A 21,572-nucleotide genomic window follows, 5' to 3' on the forward strand; every position below is an offset into this window, starting at 1 on the left:
TCTCACAACTCTATTTTTTAAAACAATAAAAACTGACAATCACTGACAATCCACGGTTATTTGTTTTTTTTTTCAGTAAAGCGCAAATTATACTGTACTTGCCGTCTTCACTAATAATACGACCCAGGTAAGTGAACCTGTCCACTTGATCGATCTTCCCGTTACCCAGAATCACCTCTTGACCTTCATTTATTTCTAGTCTTCTTAACATCAATTCTTACACGTATTCTTGCTCCCTCAACTCTCAAAACCCCAAAAACTCGTGCATTAAAAAGGGGACTATAACTTTCAATTCCAAATAGAATGAGCCCTTTCCAAAGTTTATACGGCAACTCTCATGCAAAATGCCTAGGTGAAAAAAATACATTGTGAACACTTCGCTCTTTCCTTATGCAGCGATATTGCGCTTCCTATAATTATTAAATGACGTCATTACAGTATAATGATGTGATTTTTAACATGATGTCATTATGTTTGTAACCTGCATGCAGACTTTTGATTTGTAAATGATGTCATAGGAGTGTGACAGTTATGACGTCATCTTTTCCAATCATATCAGGTTCCTCAGGCTGTGATAATCATTAATCCAGTGGAACTTTTGCAGTGATAAATAATAAAGTATTCAATGAATACAATTCACTGATAAAATAACTATCTTTCAATATTTTCTTTAAAGTATACTACCTATAGTATACTTTAAAATATACTACCTATAGTATACTATAGTACACTTTAAAGTATACTACCTATATATATATAAATTATACTACCTATGCTGAACAATGGCAACAGTACTCGAAGCCAAACAGGTTGCTAAAACTTTCCCAGCAGTTTCTAATCCATGGTACAGAGTTGAAGCACCAGATACAGCCCCACCAGCAACCACCAAGGCACCGTCTACTTGACTAGCAGCATTTTCTGGTGTTGTACCAGTGAGTCGGACAACTAAGTTCGTACCGTGCTCTTTTACATAGGGCGCTAAATACCCACCAGTAGCAGAGGTCACATATCCAATTTGTTTTCCTAAACAATAGAAAAACAATTATCGTGGCAACATTGACCTATAACTTAAAAATTTTGAACCATCTTAAGAATTTTCAAAGAACCATCTTAGAAAACCGTGGTTTTCACCTATGAATAGGCTTAAGATGGGTCTTAAGAAACGAAAGGAAATAGGAATAGGAAGGAATAGAAAGGAAAAGGAAATAAAAGAAAAGATGATTCTTCTGAAAACTAAGAGTTCAGAGGATTTCAAAAGAAAAACGAATATGCGGCAAAAAAAAAAGAAAAAAGAATGAGCATGCAGAAGCCAAAACATAAAGAAATAATTGTAAACATGAAAAAATTGTAAATAGTTATCGAAAATTGTAAGCGTTCAAATAAAACGCTTCAACCAGTCCCACTGCATCCACCAACAAAATTTACCGAGATCTCTAGCTACAAATGTGGTCAGAAATATAATTAAAAGATAAATTATAAACCACTTGACAACATTCCAACTTGGGTAATAAACTGGTTTTATTTTGAAACTTCAGGTTCACAAGCCCTTTTTTCTTCTTAGCCAATGGTGTCAATTCATGAAAATTAAAGGGAGGGGTCAAATATATATTTTATATCTATGGCTGGGGGTAATTTGTCTTTTTTTCACTTTTTGCAATGAAAATACCCAACAATATTTTATTTTTACTGAAAATAGCCCCCCTCCCTTAAAAAAAGAAGGCTTATTTCAAAATATAGGCATAAGTTTGTGACAAAAAAAAAAAAAATGAATAGCAGAAGCCAAACTATGAGGGAATAATTGTAAACACCCCTAGGTTCAAACAGAAAGGCCAACAAGCCCCACTACATCCACCAACAAAATTTGCCGAGTTCTCTAGCCATTAAATAAAAAAACAATAGGTTTTCTACTGAAAGTAAGGAGCAACATTAAAACTTAAAAGGAACAGAAATCATTCCGTATATCCTCAATAACCCTCTCTTCACGCTAAAGTTTCATAGTACTTTTAAAATAACTTCTGATTCTGATTAAACAACTCTTGTGTTTCAGGAGGCGTTCTCAAAGAATTTCTCAAAATTTTTTATTTTTTTTTTATTTTTGTTTTGTTTCTCCACTTTATTACAATGTTAGTGGGTCAAAAATAAATTATTAGCCATAATAAATACTATATGCAAACAATGGAAAAATTTCACAATTTGCAGCCCTTTCCCCAGGACCTGTGGGGAGTCATGTCAGCTCCAAAGGCATAATTATTGGACCTTTCAACTATGCTGAACAAAATGGCTATCTAAATTTTTGATCAATGCACTCTCGGGAAAAGAGGACGTGGGCTCCAATTTTTTTGGTAACTTAAAAAGGGCATTGGAACTTTTAATTTACGTCCAAAGGAGCCCTCTCTCGACATTATAGGACCATTGGTTCGATACGATCACCCCTGGAAAAAAAAAATAATAATAAAAATAAACACGCATCCGTGATCTTTTTTCTGGCAAAAACTTCAAAATACCCTATTTTTAGAGATGCGAGCTTAAAACCTCTACAGTCGGGTTCTCTGATACGCTGAATCTGACGGTGCGATTTTACATAACATTTCTTGACTTTTGGGGGGATATTTCCCCCTTTTTCGACAATCTTACAAATTTTCTCAGACTCTCAGGTTTTGATGGATAACGTTAAACGGTACTGGTACGTTATATCGGCTTTTACATGGAAACCAGTCACGAAAAACATGCCAGACGGGTTAATTCAAGAGACCTCTATAGAGTAATGCAATGCAAAGCGTGGTTTTCATTGCGTTTACGATATTTAAACTGTTTTTTTGGGGCTTCGGGGCGGGGGGAAGGTACCCAGGTTAGATTAGGTTAAGTATTTAATATATGATATGCTTTACCCCCCCCCTCTAATGTGCAAATATATAACCGAAATTTGTTTATAAACTATTATATATTCATCCTATTGTATTTTATTTCATTAGCTTTAACCAAACTTGACTTTTTAAAAGGGACCATATAATGCACCAGTGGCCATTAAACCTACTGAGTCTTATATGTTTGGAATCAGTATAAAAAGGCAAATCTTTTTATGTATCTATTGTTATCAAAATTACGTTTTTTAGAGTTTCGGTTACTATTGGGCCGCGTCACTCCTTACTTACAGTGTGTTACCATGAACTGTTTGAAAAATGTGGTCAGGAATATAATTAAAAGATAAATTACAAACCGATTGAAGATTTATTTTCATGGTCGCTTCACTTACTCAGTGAAGCGGAGGCAAGGCCCTTTGGGGACCTGTTTGTGGTGTCAAGGGAGTCCACCTGCAGGTGGCGCTCTCGATCCGTGCTGAGGACAGTGCCGGATGGGGAGTTTGACTGGGGCGGTACACCTGTCAAGTGATAACGCAGGTGTCCTAGGGCCAGCTCAGGGAGGACAGAAACCTCCCGTAGAGCAAAAGGGCAAATGCTGGCTTGATCCCCTACTGACGTCCCACCAGCCCATCTTCTACTCCTGAAAATCGCGAAGAGCTCCTGTCAACTGGAATGTAGCTCAACGAGATATAGCTGCCTTAAAAACGGGTTAGCTTGCATTGCAGCGTGTAAAACGTTCAAAGGGACAGCATGTTCTAACTCTCCAAAAACTGAAAACTATAACGATCAGGAGAACGTCGAAGCTTAGATATCTGAATCAAAAGAATAAATTGTGAATACTAGTCGAAGTTTGATTCTGTCTTTCAAATGTTTATGAAGTTGATTCGATAATTTTATCAGTTGTGAAGACTAGTCAGCGTGTTCACAAAAGTTAATTCTAAGAAGGATTTTGAATGTCGATCGCTGAAAACTAGTTTCATAGGTAATTTCCCTTTTCTAATATTTTTCATGTTTTAACCAACATCTTGCAACCACTTTTTTTTAGGCGGACCCATCAGGTGATGGAGCTAGCGACGATCAGATTCAGGCTAACTAATTATTAGATCTCAAAACCGACAATTTAGCCAGCGAAAGATGGTCTGGTAAAAAAGAACGAGGGTCATGACGATGAGAAGCGTAAAAATCTCATATTTATGATTAAGAAACTTTTTTTATATACCGTAGACCAAGCTTGACTCTATTTTCGCACTCATCTCGTCTTTTTACATCGGAATAATAATTCAGTTCAAGAAAAACGAATAATTTCCGGAACTGAATTTTTTTTTGTTAGGAAAGTAAGAAAAATGACACGATACGCAAACAAAAACTAGTTTTGCGTCGACCCTAGAATGTGCAACTTCGGATATGCTGTTCAGCTTTTTTTCTCTACAATATGGTGTAAAAATCATTTACGTTGCAATTTGTTGGGGGTCAAACTCTAGTTTGTCTGTACTAATAAGAAAGGTGATATGAATGAGTGTGGTGATTATAGAGACAATTGCCTGGTTTCTGTAGGAAGCAAATTACTTAGTATGTTGATACTTTTTAGAATAAGGGATGTTGTAGATAAAGTTTTAAGAGAAAAACAGTGTAATTTTAGGAAGGGTAGACGATGGATCGACAACATTTTCAGTCTTAGATTAATAATAGAGAGGTACTCTGAATCATCAAACGCCTGTATTCTCATTTTTATAGATTATGATCAGATGTTTGATTCAGATGCTATGTGATTGAATATCATTGCTGCGTTTACGGTAGGAAATGAGGCTAATGGTTGTGTTCTGTGTTCGCAGGGTTGTGTTCTATCCCCATTTACATGGGTCATTTTGATGGACTCTGCCCTAAGTAGCACAACAAAGCAGTGGGAGAACACGTAATCAAATGGGGAAGTAATATTCTCTTAGATTATGACTTAGATTAGATAGATTTAGATTGTGATTATAATACTCTCTTAGATTAGACTCGATTATGCTGATGATTTAAGTATCTTAGTTGAAAATGTGAGCAAAATGAACCAATTTTTTGAGGATTCACGAGTTCAGGGTGCAAGACTAGGTTTAAAAATAATGTTAAGATGACAAAGTCGTTAAGACTAGGAATAAGTGAAGCTTCAGAGGTGATATTGGATAACGACAAGATCGATTAAGTGGACAGCTTCACTTACCTTGATAGTACTATAAGTAACGACAGTGGGTCTGCACCCACTGAAGATGAAGATGTCAAAAGTAGAATAGCCAAGGTCCAGGGTCTTTTTCACAGTTGAAAAAAGTTTGGAAGAATAGGAAGTCCGCAAACCAAGATTAGAATATTGGGAGCTACAGTGATGACAGTGGACAAATATGTTTCTGATGCGTGAGCGGTCCAAAAACGGGGGAGGATTTGCAAGATATTTTCCACAGAAATTACCTACGGATTGAAAAATCTGCTTCAATCCCGCTTTTTAAGACTATGATGAGAGGAAGAATAAGATTGGGACTGCAGATGCTGGTTTTGCAGATGAAGTCTGCATCTGCTGGTTCTGCACCTGTCATCTGCTGCTCCTGCAGATGCAGGATGGCCGATTGCCAAGGATTGTCCTTGTCGGCCAACCGTATAGCACCAAACGAAAAACAGGTGGTCCCCGAAACGGCGTGGGAGGATGTTGTAAGGCTAGATTTACAGGAAATTTAACTTCTTAGGAGGGTGTAAAGAGGGAGGCTTTGAATAGATTGGGATGGAGGAGGAGTATGCATAGCTGTGCTGGCCTCATGCGGCTTGGTGCTGCAGTGAGTTGTCAGTAGTAGCAGTAGTAGTAATTGATAACAATCCAATTCGGGTAATAAACTTGTTTTATTTGAAGTTTTGTGTAGATAAGCCCTTTTTTCCTCTTAGCCAGTGGTGTCAATTCACGAAAATTCAGGGAAGGTGCAAAATGTATTTTTTTTAAATCTAAGGGAGAGACGATGAATTTATCGTTTTTCAGTTTTTGCAAAAAGCATGTCAAAGAGCATTTTTCAATGAAAATAATTCCCAACCCCCCCCCCCCTCACATGGCCCCAAGAAAAAAAAATCAATATCTGGGCAACAAGCAAGCGGCAACAAAATGAATATGCAGAAGTCAAGCTATGAATAAATAATTGTAAACACCCCTAACCCAAGCATAACACAGAGACAATTGCTGCAGTAGTCAATATTCGTTAACTGCACCCAATACGCCACTTTTAGTGCTGTTATGTTCACAGAGGATTTTCAAATCATAAATTGATTAATTTTTTTTTAATATTTTTAAAGCATTTTTTTTTCAAAAGAGCACATTAAACATTTTCCTAAACCTATTTCCCAAGATTCCCGCCTGATGTTATAAACTAAATTTAAAATTCTGCATTCGTTCTTGGGATATTCCGACATATTCAATTTATAACTTCTCAGATAAAATTACCAGATCTTTACCAAACATCTCCAAAATCCAATTACAAACCTTGGCAAATTCCCCAATTGTTTGAAACAGTTGTTTCATTACAAAATTCCAGTTTCAATACTGTACGGTCCAGTTTCAAGTCTGTACGGTCTGTACGGTCAATACTGTACTACACAAAATTTGTCAATATGCCTGACTGAGAATAAAAATTATCCCTAGCAACGACAGGAACCAGTTTGGTGACCTGAGCCATACCCTTACCACCCATTATTTTCCATTTTGATACATGCTGTCTTAACTACCATCGAAAAGTCAAATGGTTGGCTAAACCCTGTCTTGGCTGACCTCCAAAAGCCTTTAACGCAGTTGACCACAACATTCTTATCCATATCGTGTTGGAAAATTCCGACCTTGGCCGTCGGACGAACTTAGACGTTACCAAATATCCTTGTTTCTTTCTTTTTCGCTGACCCCCTCCTATTTACTACGAGATTCACAGGGAATTCCACCGGGACCAATTTTATCACTGGTTATGGGTAATAACCCTTGACAATGGGTTCCTATGCCAATAGTTCCAACAATTTACCTCACCTAACAAATCCCAACAAAACCTAAAATATGCAAGCCCTGATATTTGGCCTAAAGATGCACTTCTTTATACTCAGACCCCTCTCGCCACTATTCTCGCGCATATCTTCGCACGATCTTCGCATATCTTCGCGCAGCTCAATGATAAGGCAAATAGTTCTTTTTCTCATCCTAGGCTTCAATTTTCGAGCAGCATAAATGGGAACGAATATACAACAATTTATCTTCGTCTTGATTTAAGTAAAAAAAAAAAAAAAAAAAAAAAAAAAAAAAAAAAAAATGGAGCTTACCGACATATCCAGAGACTTTGAAAACAACGTTGGAAGCGCCCACGGCAATACCCATTCCTGTGCTCAAATGTCGGTTGATCGAAGTTGGCTCTTCCGTCCTTGGCATCATAGATCGTATCCAGTTTCCTCCTCTGACAATCCATTCACCAGCAAATTCAGCTCCTCTAACTGCTGCTGTTCCTAGAGTTTGACCACCTAAAGCAAGATAATGTACATCAGGTACAAAAGTACCGATATATTAGAAGGAAGGGGTGCATCAAGCAACCAGAAACTGTAAAGAGTAAATAGAAACAACTAGAGATTTCAGGAGGGTCTAGGATCACAAGAGGGTCCTCTCTCTGTAAACGTGCCTAACGTGCATACCAATTTCGTAGCTGATTTATAAGGCCAGTAACTTATGGAAAATTTGACCAGAAAGTAAGGCTTTTATTATACGGACAGGTACTTGAAATTTCAGCTTTACTCTAATTTTTTGAAACTCTTAAAGGTTTCTAGGCCTTCTAACTATAAGACTGAATAAAACCATTACTAGCAGTAGTGTCAGCTAAACTAAGCTAGATTTGACTTCCTTGTTTGTAATTCATCGTGGTTTCAATCTTCTTATAACTGAAAGCAGGGCTGCCACCAACTGACCCAAAAAAATCCCCGAACAAATACGCAAAAAAAAGAACGCCCAAAACGAAGCAAAAACATCGCAATGACTATTGAAAAATTTGGATTAGTAAAAGTAATGCTTATATTTTAAGGATATGCTTTTAATTTCACATTTAATCTAATTTGCTAAAATTCATAGACTTATAGGTCTCCCAACTCAGATTTAAATTAGCAAGCGAAAACCAATTAATAAGAATAAATCCTACGATTACTAGCAGTAGTATTAGCTAAACTCAACTAGATTCTACTCCCTTGTTTGTAATTCATCGCAGTTTCAATCTTTTTGTAGCTATAATCAGGGTTTGCCACCAATTTACCCCCACAGAAAATCCCCTAAAAACACGCGAAAAAATGACATAGAACAAAAGCGCAAATTATTTTCGCTGTGTATGGGATAGTTATACAGAGGGGTCCAAAAATTTTTGCGAGAAGTCTGAATAATAAGACTTTCTTAGAGCGATCTACTGAATACATAATTACTACGCTGGCGAGAAAGGAAAAAAGTAACAGCTCCACGTGTCATTTTAATTTTTTGGGAATCTTTCATCAAATGCCAAAACTATAAGACATTTAAGACAGTTTAAGAAATTATTTTCAGTTTAAAGAAGCTTGCTCAAAAATATCTTTAAAAAAGCCTAGCTCTGTCTCAAGCTGCTTTCTATTACTTGATTTTTATGGAAAAACTCCAGACGGGTCAATCTCCAGTTTTTCAATAAAAACTCTTCTATTAATTGAGTAAGAAAAAAGCTTAAACGAAATTAGTCAAAATTAGAACTTTAATATAAAATAAATTTTACAAATCTAACAGGAACAAAATATTATTTCAAAAATAGCACTTAATATTGTGTCCTATTTATGGAAGAAGTTGTTATTTGTAAAGCAATTTAACCATTTCAACTTTTTTGTGAAGTGGAAACATATGGGGTTTGCTTAAATTTTGGAAAAAGTCACTAGAAAAACTAAATGTACCGCAAATTCTGCAGCTAAAACTTCCCGAGATTACTAAGAAAATTCTGTTGCGTTGAATATGTTTCTTCAATTAGATTCTGTCAGAAAGCTACTAATTTTTATCGTAAAACTTCAGCTTTTATGCGACTATAAAGGCTCTCTAAAACACACGCTGCTTTTATATTTCTGAAACGTATGTTTCAGAGGCGTTCTAAAACATACTATTCTTTCAAATTGAGGCTCCAAGCAAGGCCGTACCCAGGATTTTTTTCGGAGGGGGGGGGGGTTTACTAAACCAAATTCCGGGGGGGGGGGGGTTGACGCAAAAAAACCTAGGAAAAACGCATACAAAACTTGTTTATATCCATTTTTGTTACGTTTTTACGAGTCAGACAAACATTTCGAGGGGGGGGTTCAAACCCCCTAACCCCCCGCTGGGTACGGCCTTGGCTCCAATTTAAGAGCCAGCGTCTATGGCTGTTTACCTTCTAATTCTCAAACTGAATTTAATTTTTTCATTCAATAAAAGAGATTACAATATAAATACAGCATTTCGTTGCCTCAAGAAGCTTACACTTTTCGGGGGAAAAAATTCATGCATTCTTTTCATAAGAGGCGCAATTTATTCAGAGGCGCAAGAAAAAGAAGAAAAACAAAAAGGTACTTGTCTGTTAAACGAAACACATTCATGTGTAAGATCTGACAAAACCGGTTTGCCTTTCTGCAGTCGGTTATGATTTTCTTATTTTGAGTGAGAAAAACTACGATGTATTAATATTTTAATTAAACATTTAATATATAGAGGTGGTTAGGGGTTAGAGAGGTGATTAGGTATTTAATATAATGCGTTCTATGTCGCCTGCTTTCCATAATTCTTTGTCATAGTTTCCATAATTTTGTTCTAAAGTATTATATTATCTTCGTATTTTGGTATATTCATTATCTTTAACCTAACCTCACTTCTTGAGTGAGGTCTAGATTGTTAACAAGTGCCAAAAAAATTATACAGTGATATAAGGGAAAAATGTGATATCGTAAAAACAATAAATAAATGAGATAACTTCATTTTCACCTACCCAAATGTTGGAGCCAATTTTCCTAAATCAAGTGAAAATGACAGTACAAACTGAAAAATGAGCCATTTTGTATCATGAAAGTACTTTATAGTACTATAAAGGTAAATATATACTAAAGAAAACTGATCCGTTTCTGTTGATGGTTAAATTATGCAGGCTTATCTTAGTTTTGACATGATTAAAAAAAAAACTAAATTTCAGCTGGGGGAGGGGGCAAACTCGGGTCTGGAGGGGAAGCAAACCGAGTTCTGGGAGGGTCATTTGCCCCCCTGCCCCATAGCAAATTACGCCCTGATTACCTGTTGAAAAGAAAAGGAGAAATCACCATGCAGACTACATTTTCAGTAATTTAATCGGCTACATCTTACCAAAATAAAACAAGAAAACAAAACAACCTGACACTACTTCTTCCCAAAGTGAAACAAGACAAACAAAACAATCTGACACTACTTCTTCCCAAAGTGAAACAAGAAAAACAAAACAATCTGACACTACTTCTTCCCAAAGTGAAGCAAGACAAACAAAACAATCTGACACTACTTCTTCCCAAAGTGAAACAAGAAAAACAAAACAACCTGACACCTTCTTTCAAAAGCGAAACAAGACAAACAAAATAATTTGACACTACTTCTTCCGAAAGTGAAACAAGACAAACAAAACAATCTGACAATACTTTTTCCCAAAGCGAAACAAGACAAACTAAACAATTTGACACTACTTCTTCCCAAAGTGAAACAAGACGAACAAAACAATTTGACACTACTTCTTCCCAAAGTGAAACAAGAAAAACAAAAACAATCTGACACTACTACTTTCCAAAGTGAAACAAGACAAACAAAACAATTTGACACTACTTCTTCCCAAAGTGAAGCAAGACAAACAAAACAATCTGACACTACTTCTTCCCAAAGTGAAGCAAGAAAAACAAAACTGTTTGACACTACTTCTTCCCAAAGTGAAACAAGAAAAACGAAACAATCTGACACTACTTCTTTCCAAAGTGAAACAAGACAAACAAAACAATTTGACACTACTTCTCCCCAAAGTAAAACAAGAAAAACAAAACAACCTGACACTACTTCTTCCCAAAGTGAAACAAGACAAACAAAACAATTTGACACTACTTCTACCCAAAGTGAAACAAGAAAAACAAAACAACCTGACACTACTTCTTCCCAAAGTGAAACAAGAAAAACAAAACAATCTGACACTACTTCTTCCCAAAGTGAAACAAGACAAACAAAACAATTTGACACTACTTCTTCCCAAAGTGAAGCAAGACAAACAAAACAATCTGACACTACTTCTTCCCAAAGTGAAACAAGAAAAACAAAACAATCTGACAATACTTCTTCCCAAAGTGAAACAAGAAAAACAAAACAACCTGACAATACTTCTTCCCAAAGAGAAACAAGACAAACAAAACAATTTGACACTACTTCTTCCCAAAGTGAAACAAGACGAACAAAACTATTTGACACTACTTCTTCCCAAAGTGAAACAAGAAAAACAAAACAATCTGACACTACTTCTTTTCAAAGTGAAACAAGACAAACAAAACAATCTGACACTACTTCTTCCCAAAGTGAAGCAAGACAAACAAAACAATCTGACACTACTTCTTCCGAAAGTGAAACAAGACAAACAAAACAATCTGACAATACTTCTTCCCAAAGTGAAACAAGAAAAACAAACAATTTGACACTACTTCTTCCCAAAGAGAAACAAGAAAAACAAAACAAACTGACACTACTTTTTCCCAAAGCGAAACAAGACAAACAAAACAATTTGACACTACTTCTTCCCAAAGTGAAACAAGACGAACAAAACAATTTGACACTACTTCTTCCCAAAGTGAAACAAGAAAAACAAAACAATCTGACACTACTTCTTTCCAAAGTGAAACAAGAAAAACAAAACAATTTGACACTACTTCTTCCCAAAGTGAAGCAAGACAAACAAAACAATCTGACACTACTTCTTCCCAAAGTGAAACAAGAAAAACAAAACTATTTGACACTACTTCTTCCCAAAGTGAAACAAAAAAACAAAACAATCTGACACTACTTCTTTCCAAATTGAAACAAAAAAATAAAACAACTTGACTCTACTTCTCCCCAAAGTGAAACAAGAAAAACAAAACAACCTAACACTACTTCTTCCCAAAGTGAAACAAGACAAACAAAACAATTTGACACTACTTCTCCCCAAAGTGAAACAAGAAAAACAAAACAACCTGACACTACTTCTTCCCAAAGTGAAACAAGACAAACAAAACAACCTGACACTGCTTCTTCCCAAAGTGAAACAAGAAAAACAAAACAATTTAACACTACTTCTCCCCAAAGTGAAACAAGAAAAACAAAACAACCTGACACTACTTCTTCCCAAAGTGAAACAAAAAAAACAAAAACAATTTGACGCTACTTCTCCCCAAAGTGAAACAAGAAAAACAAAACAACCTGACACTACTTCTTCCCAAAGTGAAACAAGACAAAACAAAACAATTTGACACTACTTCTCCCCAAAGTGAAACAAGAAAAACAAAACAACCTGACACTACTTCTTCCCAAAGTGAAACGAGACAAACAAAACAATTTGACACTACTTCTCCCCAAAGTGAAACAAGAAAAACAAAACAACCTGACACTACTTCTTCCCAAAGTGAAACAAGACAAACAAAAAAATTTGACACTACTTCTTCCCAAAGCGAAACAAGAAAAACAAAACAATTTGACACTACTTCTTCCCAAAGTGAAACAAAAAAAAATAAATAAAAAAATTTGACGCTACTTCTCCCCAAAGTGAAACAAGAAAAACAAAACAACCTGACACTACTTCTTCCCAAAGTGAAACAAGACAAACAAAACAATTTGACACTACTTCTCCCCAAAGTGAAACAAGAAAAACAAAACAACCTGACACTACTTCTTCCCAAAGTGAAACAAAAAAATAAAACAATTTGACGCTACTTCTCCCTAAAGTAAAACAAGAAAAACAAAACAATCTGAAACTACTTCTTCCCAAAGTGAAACAAGACAAACAAAACAATTTGACACTACTTCTTCCCAAAGTGAAACAAGAAAAACAAAACAATCTGACACTACTTCTACCCAAAGTGAAACAAGAAAAACAAAACAATTTGACACTACCTCTCACCAGAGTGAAACAAGAAAAACAAAACAATCTGACACTACTTCTTTCCAAAGTGAAACAAGAAAAACAAAACAATCTGACCCTACTTCTCCCCAAAGTGAAACATGACAAACAAAACAATCTGACACTACTTCTTCCCAAAGTGAAACAAGACAAACAAAACAATTTGACACTGATTCTTCCCAAAGTGAAACAAGAAAAACAAAACAACCTGACACTACTTCTTCGCAAAGTGAAACAAGACAAACAAAACAATTTGACACTACTTCTTTCCAAAGTGAAACAAAAAAATAAAACAATTTGACGCTACTTCTCCCCAAAGTGAAACAAGAAAAACAAAACAACCTGACACTACTTTTTCCCAAAGTGAAACAAGACAAATAAAACAATTTGACACTACTTCTACCCAAAGTGAAACAAGAAAAACAAAACAACCTGACACTACTTCTTCCCAAAGTGAAACAAGACAAACAAAACAATTTGACACTACTTCTTCCCAAAGTGAAACAAGAAAAACAAAACAAACTGACACTACTTCTTCCTAAAGTGAAACAAGACAAATAAAACAATTTGACACTACTTCTCCCCAAAGTGAAACAAGAAAAACAAAACAACCTGACACTACTTCTTCCCAAAGTGAAACAAGACAAACAAAACAATTTGACACTACTTCTTCCCAAAGTGAAACAAGAAAAACAAAACAAACTGACACTACTTCTTCCCAAAGTGAAACAAGACAAACAAAACAATTTGACACTTACTTCTCCCCAAAGTGAAACAAGAAAAACAAAACAACTTGACACTACTTCTTCCCAAAGTGAAACAAGACAAACAAAACAATTTGACACTACTTCTTCCCAAAGTGAAACAAGAAAAACAAAACAAACTGACACTACTTCTTCTCAAAGTGAAACAAGACAAACAAAACAATTTGACGCTACTTCTCCCCAAAGTGAAACAAGAAAAACAAAACAACCTGACACTACTTCTTCCCAAAGTGAAACAAGACAAACAAAGCAATTTGACACTACTTCTCCCCAAAGTGAAACAAGAAAAACAAAACAATCTGACACTACTTCTTTCTAAAGTGAAACAAAAAAAATAAAACAATTTGACGCTACTTCTCCCCAAAGTGAAACAAGAAAAACAAAACAACCTGACACTACTTCTTCCCAAAGTGAAACAAGACAAACAAAACAAACTGACACTACTTCTTCCCAAAGTGAAACAAGACAAACAAAACAATTTGACACTACTTCTTCCCAAAGTGAAACAAGAAAAACAAAACAAACTGACACTACTTCTTCCCAAAGTGAAACAAGACAAACAAAACAATTTGACACTACTTCTTCCCAAAGTGAAACAAGAAAAACAAAACAAACTGACACTACTTCTTCCCAAAGTGAAACAAGACAAACAAAACAATTTGACACTACTTCTTCCCAAAGTGAAACAAGAAAAACAAAACAAACTGACACTACTTCTTTCCAAAGTGAAACAAGACAAATAAAACAATTTGACACTACTTCTTCCCAAAGTGAAACAAGAAAAACAAAACAATCTGACAGTACTTCTTTCCAAAGTGAAACAAGACAAACAAAACAATTTGACACTATTTCTTCCAAAAGTGAAACAAGAAAAACAGAACAAACCGACACTACTTCTTCCCAAAGTGAAACAAGACAAACAAAACAATTTGAAACTACTTCTTCCCAAAGTGAAAAAAGAAAAACAAAACAAACTGACACTACTTCTTCCCAAAGTGAAACAAGACAAACAAATGACGCTACTTCTCCCCAAAGTGAAACAAGAAAAACAAAACAACCTGACACTACTTCTTCCCAAAGTGAAACAAGACAAACAAAACAATATGACACTATTTCTTCCCAAAGTGAAACAAGAAAAACAAAACAATCTGACACTACTTCTTTCCAAAGAGAAACAAGAAAAACAAAACCATTTGACACTACTTCTCCCCAAAGTGAAACATGAAAAACAAAACAATCTGACACTACTTCTTCCCAAAGTGAAACAAGAAAAACAAAACTATTTGACATTGCTTCTTCCAAAAGTGAAACAAAAAAACGAAACAATCTGACACTACTTTTTTTCAAAGTGAAACAAGACAAAAAAAACAATCTGACACTACTTCTTCCCAAAGTGAAGCAAGAAAAACAAAACAATCTGACACTACCTCTTCCCAAAGTGAAGCAAGAAAAACAAAACTATTTGACACTACTTCTTCCCAAAGTGAAACAAGAAAAACAAAACAATCTGACACTACTTCTTTCCAAATTGAAACAAAAAAATAAAACAACTTGACGCTACTTCTCCCCAAAGTGAAACAAGAAAAACAAAACAACCTAACACTACTTCTTCCCAAAGTGAAACAAGACAAACAAAACAATTTGACACTACTTCTTCCCAAAGTGAAACAAGAAAAGCAAAACAACCTGACACTACTTCTTCCCAAAGTGAAACAAGAAAAACAAAACAACCTGACACTACTTCTTCCCAAAGTGAAACAAGACAAACAAAACAATCTGACACTACTTCTTCCCAAAGTGAAACAAGACAAACAAAACAACCTGACACTACTTCTTCCCAAAGTGAAACAAGACAAACAAAACAACCTGACACTACTTCTTCCCAAAGTGAAACAAGACAAACAAAACAATTTAACACTACTTCTTCCTAAAGTGAAACAAGACAAACAAAAAAACCTGACACTACTTCTTCCCAAAGTGAAACAAAAAAAATAAAACAATTTGACGCTACTTCTCCCCAAAGTGAAACAAGACAAACAAAACAATCTGACACTACTTCTTCCCAAAGTGAAACAAGAAAAACAAAACAATCTGACACTACTTCTTCCCAAAGTGAAGCAAGACAAACAAAACAATCTCACACTACTTCTTCCAAAAGTGAAACAAGAAAAAAAAAACAACCTGACACTACTTCTTTCAAAAGTGAAAGAAGACAAACAAAATAATTTGACACTACTTCTTCCGAAAGTGAAACAAGACAAACAAAACAATCTGACAATAGTTCTTCCCACAGTGAAACAAGAAAAACAAACAATTTGACACTACTTCTTCCCAAAGAGATACAAGAAAAGCAAAACAACCTGACAATACTTTTTCCCAAAGCGAAACAAGACAAACTAAACAATTTGACACTACTTCTTCCCAAAGTGAAACAAGACGAACAAAACAATTTGACACTACTTCTTCCCAAAGTGAAACAAGAAAAACAAAAACAATCTGACACTACTACTTTCCAAAGTGAAACAAGACAAACAAAACAATTTGACACTACTTCTTCCCAAAGTGAAGAAAGACAAACAAAACGATCTGACACTACTTCTTCCCAAAGTGAAGCAATAAAAACAAAACTGTTTTACACTACTTCTTCCCAAAGTGAAACAAGAAAAACAAAACAATCTGACACTACTTCTTTCCAAATTGAAACAAAAAAATAAAACAATTTGACGCTACTTCTCCCCAAAGTAAAACAAGAAAAACAAAACAACCTGACACTACTTCTTCCCAAAGTGAAACAAGACAAACAAAACAATTTGACACTACTTCTTCCCAAAGTGAAACAAAAAAAAATAAATAAAAAAATTTGACGCTACTTCTCCCCAAAGTGAAACAAGAAAAACAAAACAACCTGACACTACTTCTTCCCAAAGTGAAACAAGACAAACAAAACAATTTGACACTACTTCTCCCCAAAGTGAAACAAGAAAAACAAAACAACCTGACACTACTTCTTCCCAAAGTGAAACAAAAAAATAAAACAATTTGACGCTACTTCTCCCTAAAGTAAAACAAGAAAAACAAAAAAATTTAACACTACTTCTTCCCAAAGTGAAACAAGAAAAACAAAACAATCTGACACTACTTCTTCCCAAAGTGAAACAAGACAAACAAAACAATTTGATACTACTTCTCCCCAAAGTGAAACAAGAAAAACAAAACAACCTGACACTACTTCTTCCCAAAGTGAAACAAGACAAACAAAACAATTTGACACTACTTCTTCCCAAATTGAAACAAGAAAAACAAAACAATCTGATACTACTTCTTCCCAAAGTGAAACAAGACAAACAAAACAATTTGACACTACCTCTTCCCACAGTGAAACAAGAAAAACAAAACAATCTGACACTACTTCTTCCCAAAGTGAAACAAGACAAACAAAACAATTTGACACTACTTCTTCCCAAAGTGAAACAAGAAAAACATAACAAACTGACACTACTTCTTCCCAAAGTGAAACAAGACAAACAAAACAATTTGACACTTACTTCTCCCCAAAGTGAAACAAGAAAAACAAAACAACTTGACACTACTTCTTCCCAAAGTGAAACAAGACAAACAAAACAATTTGACACTACTTCTTCCCAAAGTGAAACAAGAAAAACAAAACAAACTGACACTACTTCTTCTCAAAGTGAAACAAGACAAACAAAACAATTTGACGCTACTTCTCCCCAAAGTGAAACAAGAAAAACAAAACAATCTGACACTACTTCTTTCCAAAGTGAAACAAGACAAACAAAACAATCTGACACTACTTCTTCCCAAAGTGAAACAAGAAAAACAAAACAATCTGACACTACCTCTTCCCAAAGTGAAACAAAAAAAATAAAATAATTTGACGCTACTTCTCCCCAAAGTGAAACAAGAAAAACAAAACAACCTGACACTACTTCTTTCCAAAGTGAAACAAGAAAAACAAAACAACCTGACACTACTTCTTCCCAAAGTGAAACAAGACAAACAAAACAATTTGACACTACTTCTTCCCAAAGTGAAACAAGAAAAACAAAACAACCTGACACTACTTCTTCCCAAAGTGAAACAAGACAAACAAAACAATTTGACACTACTTCTTCCAAAAGTGAAACAAGAAAAACAAAACAAACTGACACTACTTCTTCCCAAAGTGAAACAAGACAAACAAAACAATTTGACACTACTTCTTCCCAAAGTGAAACAAGAAAAACAAAACAAAATGACACTACTTCTTCCCAAAGTGAAACAAGACAAACAAAACAATATGACACTACTTCTCCCCAAATTTAAACAAGAAAAACAAAACAACCTGACACTACTTCTTCCCAAAGTGAAACAAGACAAACAAAACAATTTGACACTACTTCTTCCCAAAGTGAAACAAGAAAAACAAAACAAACCGACACTACTTCTTCCCAAAGTGAAACAAGACAAACAAAACAATTTGAAACTACTTCTTCCCAAAGTGAAACAAGAAAAACAAAACAAACTGACACTACTTCTTCCCAAAGTGAAACAAGACAAACAAAACAATTTGACCCTACTTCTCCCCAAAGTGAAACAAGAAAAACAAAACAACCTGACACTACTTCTTCCCAAAGTGAAACAAGACAAACAAAACAATTTGACACTACTTCTCCCCAAAGTGAAACAAGAAAAACAAAACAACTTGACACTACTTCTTCCCAAAGTGAAACAAGACAAACAAAACAATTTGACACTACTTCTTCCCAAAGTGAAACAAGACAAACAAAACAATCTGACACTACTTCTTCACAAAGTGAAGCAAGAAAAACAAAACTATTTGACACTGCTTCTTCCAAAACTGAAAAAAAAAAACGAAACAATCTGACACTACTTCTTTCCAAAGTGAAACAAGACAAACAAAACAATTTGACACTACTTCTTCCCAAAGTGAAGCAAGACAAACAAAACAATTTGACACTACTTCTTCCCAAAGTGAAACAAGAAAAACAAAACAAACTGACACTACTTCTACCCAAAGTGAAACAAGACAAACAAAACAATTTGAAACTTACTTCTCCCCAAAGTGAAACAAGAAAAACAAAACAATTTGACACTTACTTCTCCCCAAAGTGAAACAAGAAAAACAAAACAATTTGACACTTACTTCTCCCCAAAGTGAAACAAGAAAAACAAAACAATTTGACACTACTTCTTCCCAAAGTGAAACAAGAAAAACAAAACAATCTGACACTACTTCTTTCCAAAGTGAAACAAGAAAAACAAAAAAACCTGACACTACTTCTTCCCAAAGTGAAACAAGACAAACAAAACAATTTGACACTACTTCTTCCCAAAGTGAAACAAGAAAAACAAAACAAACTGACACTACTTCTTCCCAAAGTGAAACAAGACAAACAAAACAATTTGACACTTACTTATCCCCAAAGTGAAACAAGAAAAACAAAACAACTTGACACTACTTCTTCCCAAAGTGAAACAAGACAAACAAAACAATTTGACACTACTTCTTCCCAAAGTGAAACAAGAAAAACAAAACAAACTGACACTACTTCTTCTCAAAGTGAAACAAGACAAACAAAACAATTTGACGCTACTTCTCCCCAAAGTGAAACAAGAAAAACAAAACAACCTGACACTACTTCTTCCCAAAGTGAAACAAGACAAACAAAGCAATTTGACACTACTTCTCCCCAAAGTGAAACAAGAAAAACAAAACAATCTGACACTACTTCTTTCCAAAGTGAAACAAAAAAAATAAAACAATTTGACGCTACTTCTCCCCAAAGTGAAACAAGAAAAACAAAACAACCTGACACTACTTCTTCCCAAAGTGAAACAAGAAAAACAACACAAACTGACACTACTTCTTCCCAAAGTGAAGCAAGAAAAACAAAACAATTTGACACTACTTCTTCCCAAAGTGAAACAAGAAAAACAAAACAAACTGACACTACTTCTTCCCAAAGTGAAACAAGACAAACAAAACAATTTTACACTACTTCTTCCCAAAGTGAAACAAGAAAAACAAAACAAACTTACACTACTTCTTCCCAAAGTGAAACAAGACAAACAAAACAATTTGACACTAATTCTTCACAAATTTAAAAAAGAAAAACAAAACAAACTGACACTACTTCTTCTCAAAGTGAAACAAGACAAACAAAACAATTTGACACTACTTCTCCCCAAAGTGAAACAAGAAAAACAAAACAACCTGACACTACTTCTTCCCAAAGTGAAACAAGACAAACAAAACAATTTGACACTACTTCTTCCCAAAGTGAAACAAGAAAAACAAAACAAACTGACACTACTTCTTCCCAAAGTGAAACAAGACAAACAAAACAATTTGAAACTACTTCTTCCAAAAGTGAAAAAAGAAAAACAAAACAAACTGACACTACTTCTTCCCAAAGTGAAACAAGACAAACAAAACAATTTGACGCTACTTCTCCCCAAAGTGAAACAAGAAAAACAAAACAACCTGACACTACTTCTTCCCAAAGTGAAACAAGACAAACAAAACAATTTGACACTACTTCTCCCCAAAGTGAAACAAGAAAAACAAAACAACTTGACACTACTTCTTCCCAAAGTGAAACAAGACAAACAAAACAATTTGACACTACTTCTTCCCAAAGTGAAACAAGAAAAACAAAACAACCTGACACTGCTTCTTCCCAAAGTGAAACAAGAAAAACAAAACAATCTGACACTACTTCTTTCCAAAGTGAAACAAGACAAACAAAACAATCTGACACTACTTCTTCCCAAAGTGAAACATGAAAAACAAAACAATCTGACACTACCTCTTCCCAAAGTGAAGCAAGAAAAACAAAACTGTTTGACACTACTTCTTCCCAAAGTGAAACAAAAAAACAAAACAATCTGACACTACTTCTTTCCAAATTGAAACAAAAAAATAAAACAACTTGACGCTACTTCTCCCCAAAGTGAAACAAGAAAAACAAAACAACCTGACACTACTTCTTCCCAAAGTGAAACAAGACAAAAAAAACAATTTGACACTAATTCTCCCCAAATTTAAACAAGAAAAACAAAACAAGCTGACACTACTTCTTCCAAAAGTGAAACAAGAAAAAAAAAACAATATGACACTACTTCTTCCCAAAGTGAAGCAAGAAAAACAAAACAATCTGACACTACTTCTTCCCAAAGTGAAACAAGAAAAACAAAACAATTTGACACTACTTCTTCCCAAAGTGAAACAAGACAAACAAAACAACCTGACACTACTTCTTCCCAAAGTGAAACAAGACAAACAAAACAACCTGACACTGCTTCTTCCCAAAGTGAAACAAGACAAACAAAACAATTTGACACTACTTCTCCCCAAAGTGAAACAAGAAAAACAAAACAACCTGACACTACTTCTTCCCAAATTGAAACAAAAAAAAATAAAACAATTTGACGCTACTTCTCCCCAAAGTGAAACAAGACAAACAAAACAATCTGACACTACTTCTTCCCAAAGTTAAACAAGAAAAACAAAACAATCTGACACTACTTCTTCCCAAAGTGAAGCAAGACAAACAAAACAATCTGACACTACTTCTTCCCAAAGTGAAACAAGAAAAAAAAAACAACCTGACACTACTTCTTTCAAAAGTGAAAGAAGACAAACAAAATAATTTGACACTACTTCTTCCGAAAGTGAAACAAGACAAACAAAACAATCTGACACTACTTCTTCCCAAAGAGATACAAGAAAAACAAAACAACCTGACAATACTTTTTCCCAAAGCGAAACA

General features: G+C 34.9%; 1 protein-coding gene across 3 annotated transcripts in view; it reads right to left on the bottom strand.

The window, feature by feature from the left end:
• Positions 1–21,572, bottom strand: part of spartin — a 78,567-nt gene that overhangs the window by 8,981 nt on the left and 48,014 nt on the right. For all 3 annotated transcript variants that reach the window (XM_089107954.1, XM_089107952.1, XM_089107953.1), the window contains 2 exons: positions 7,176–7,370; positions 771–1,023 (listed from right to left, as the gene is read on the bottom strand). In XM_089107954.1, coding sequence (XP_088964080.1) covers positions 771–1,023; positions 7,176–7,370 — 448 coding nt within the window. The remainder of the gene's footprint in view (positions 1–770; positions 1,024–7,175; positions 7,371–21,572) is intronic.

This window comes from Artemia sp. Qi Xiang Cuo, chromosome 2 (genome assembly GCF_049724085.1).
Source record: "Artemia sp. Qi Xiang Cuo chromosome 2, ASM4972408v1, whole genome shotgun sequence".
Classification (NCBI taxonomy): domain Eukaryota; kingdom Metazoa; phylum Arthropoda; class Branchiopoda; order Anostraca; family Artemiidae; genus Artemia; species Artemia sp. Qi Xiang Cuo.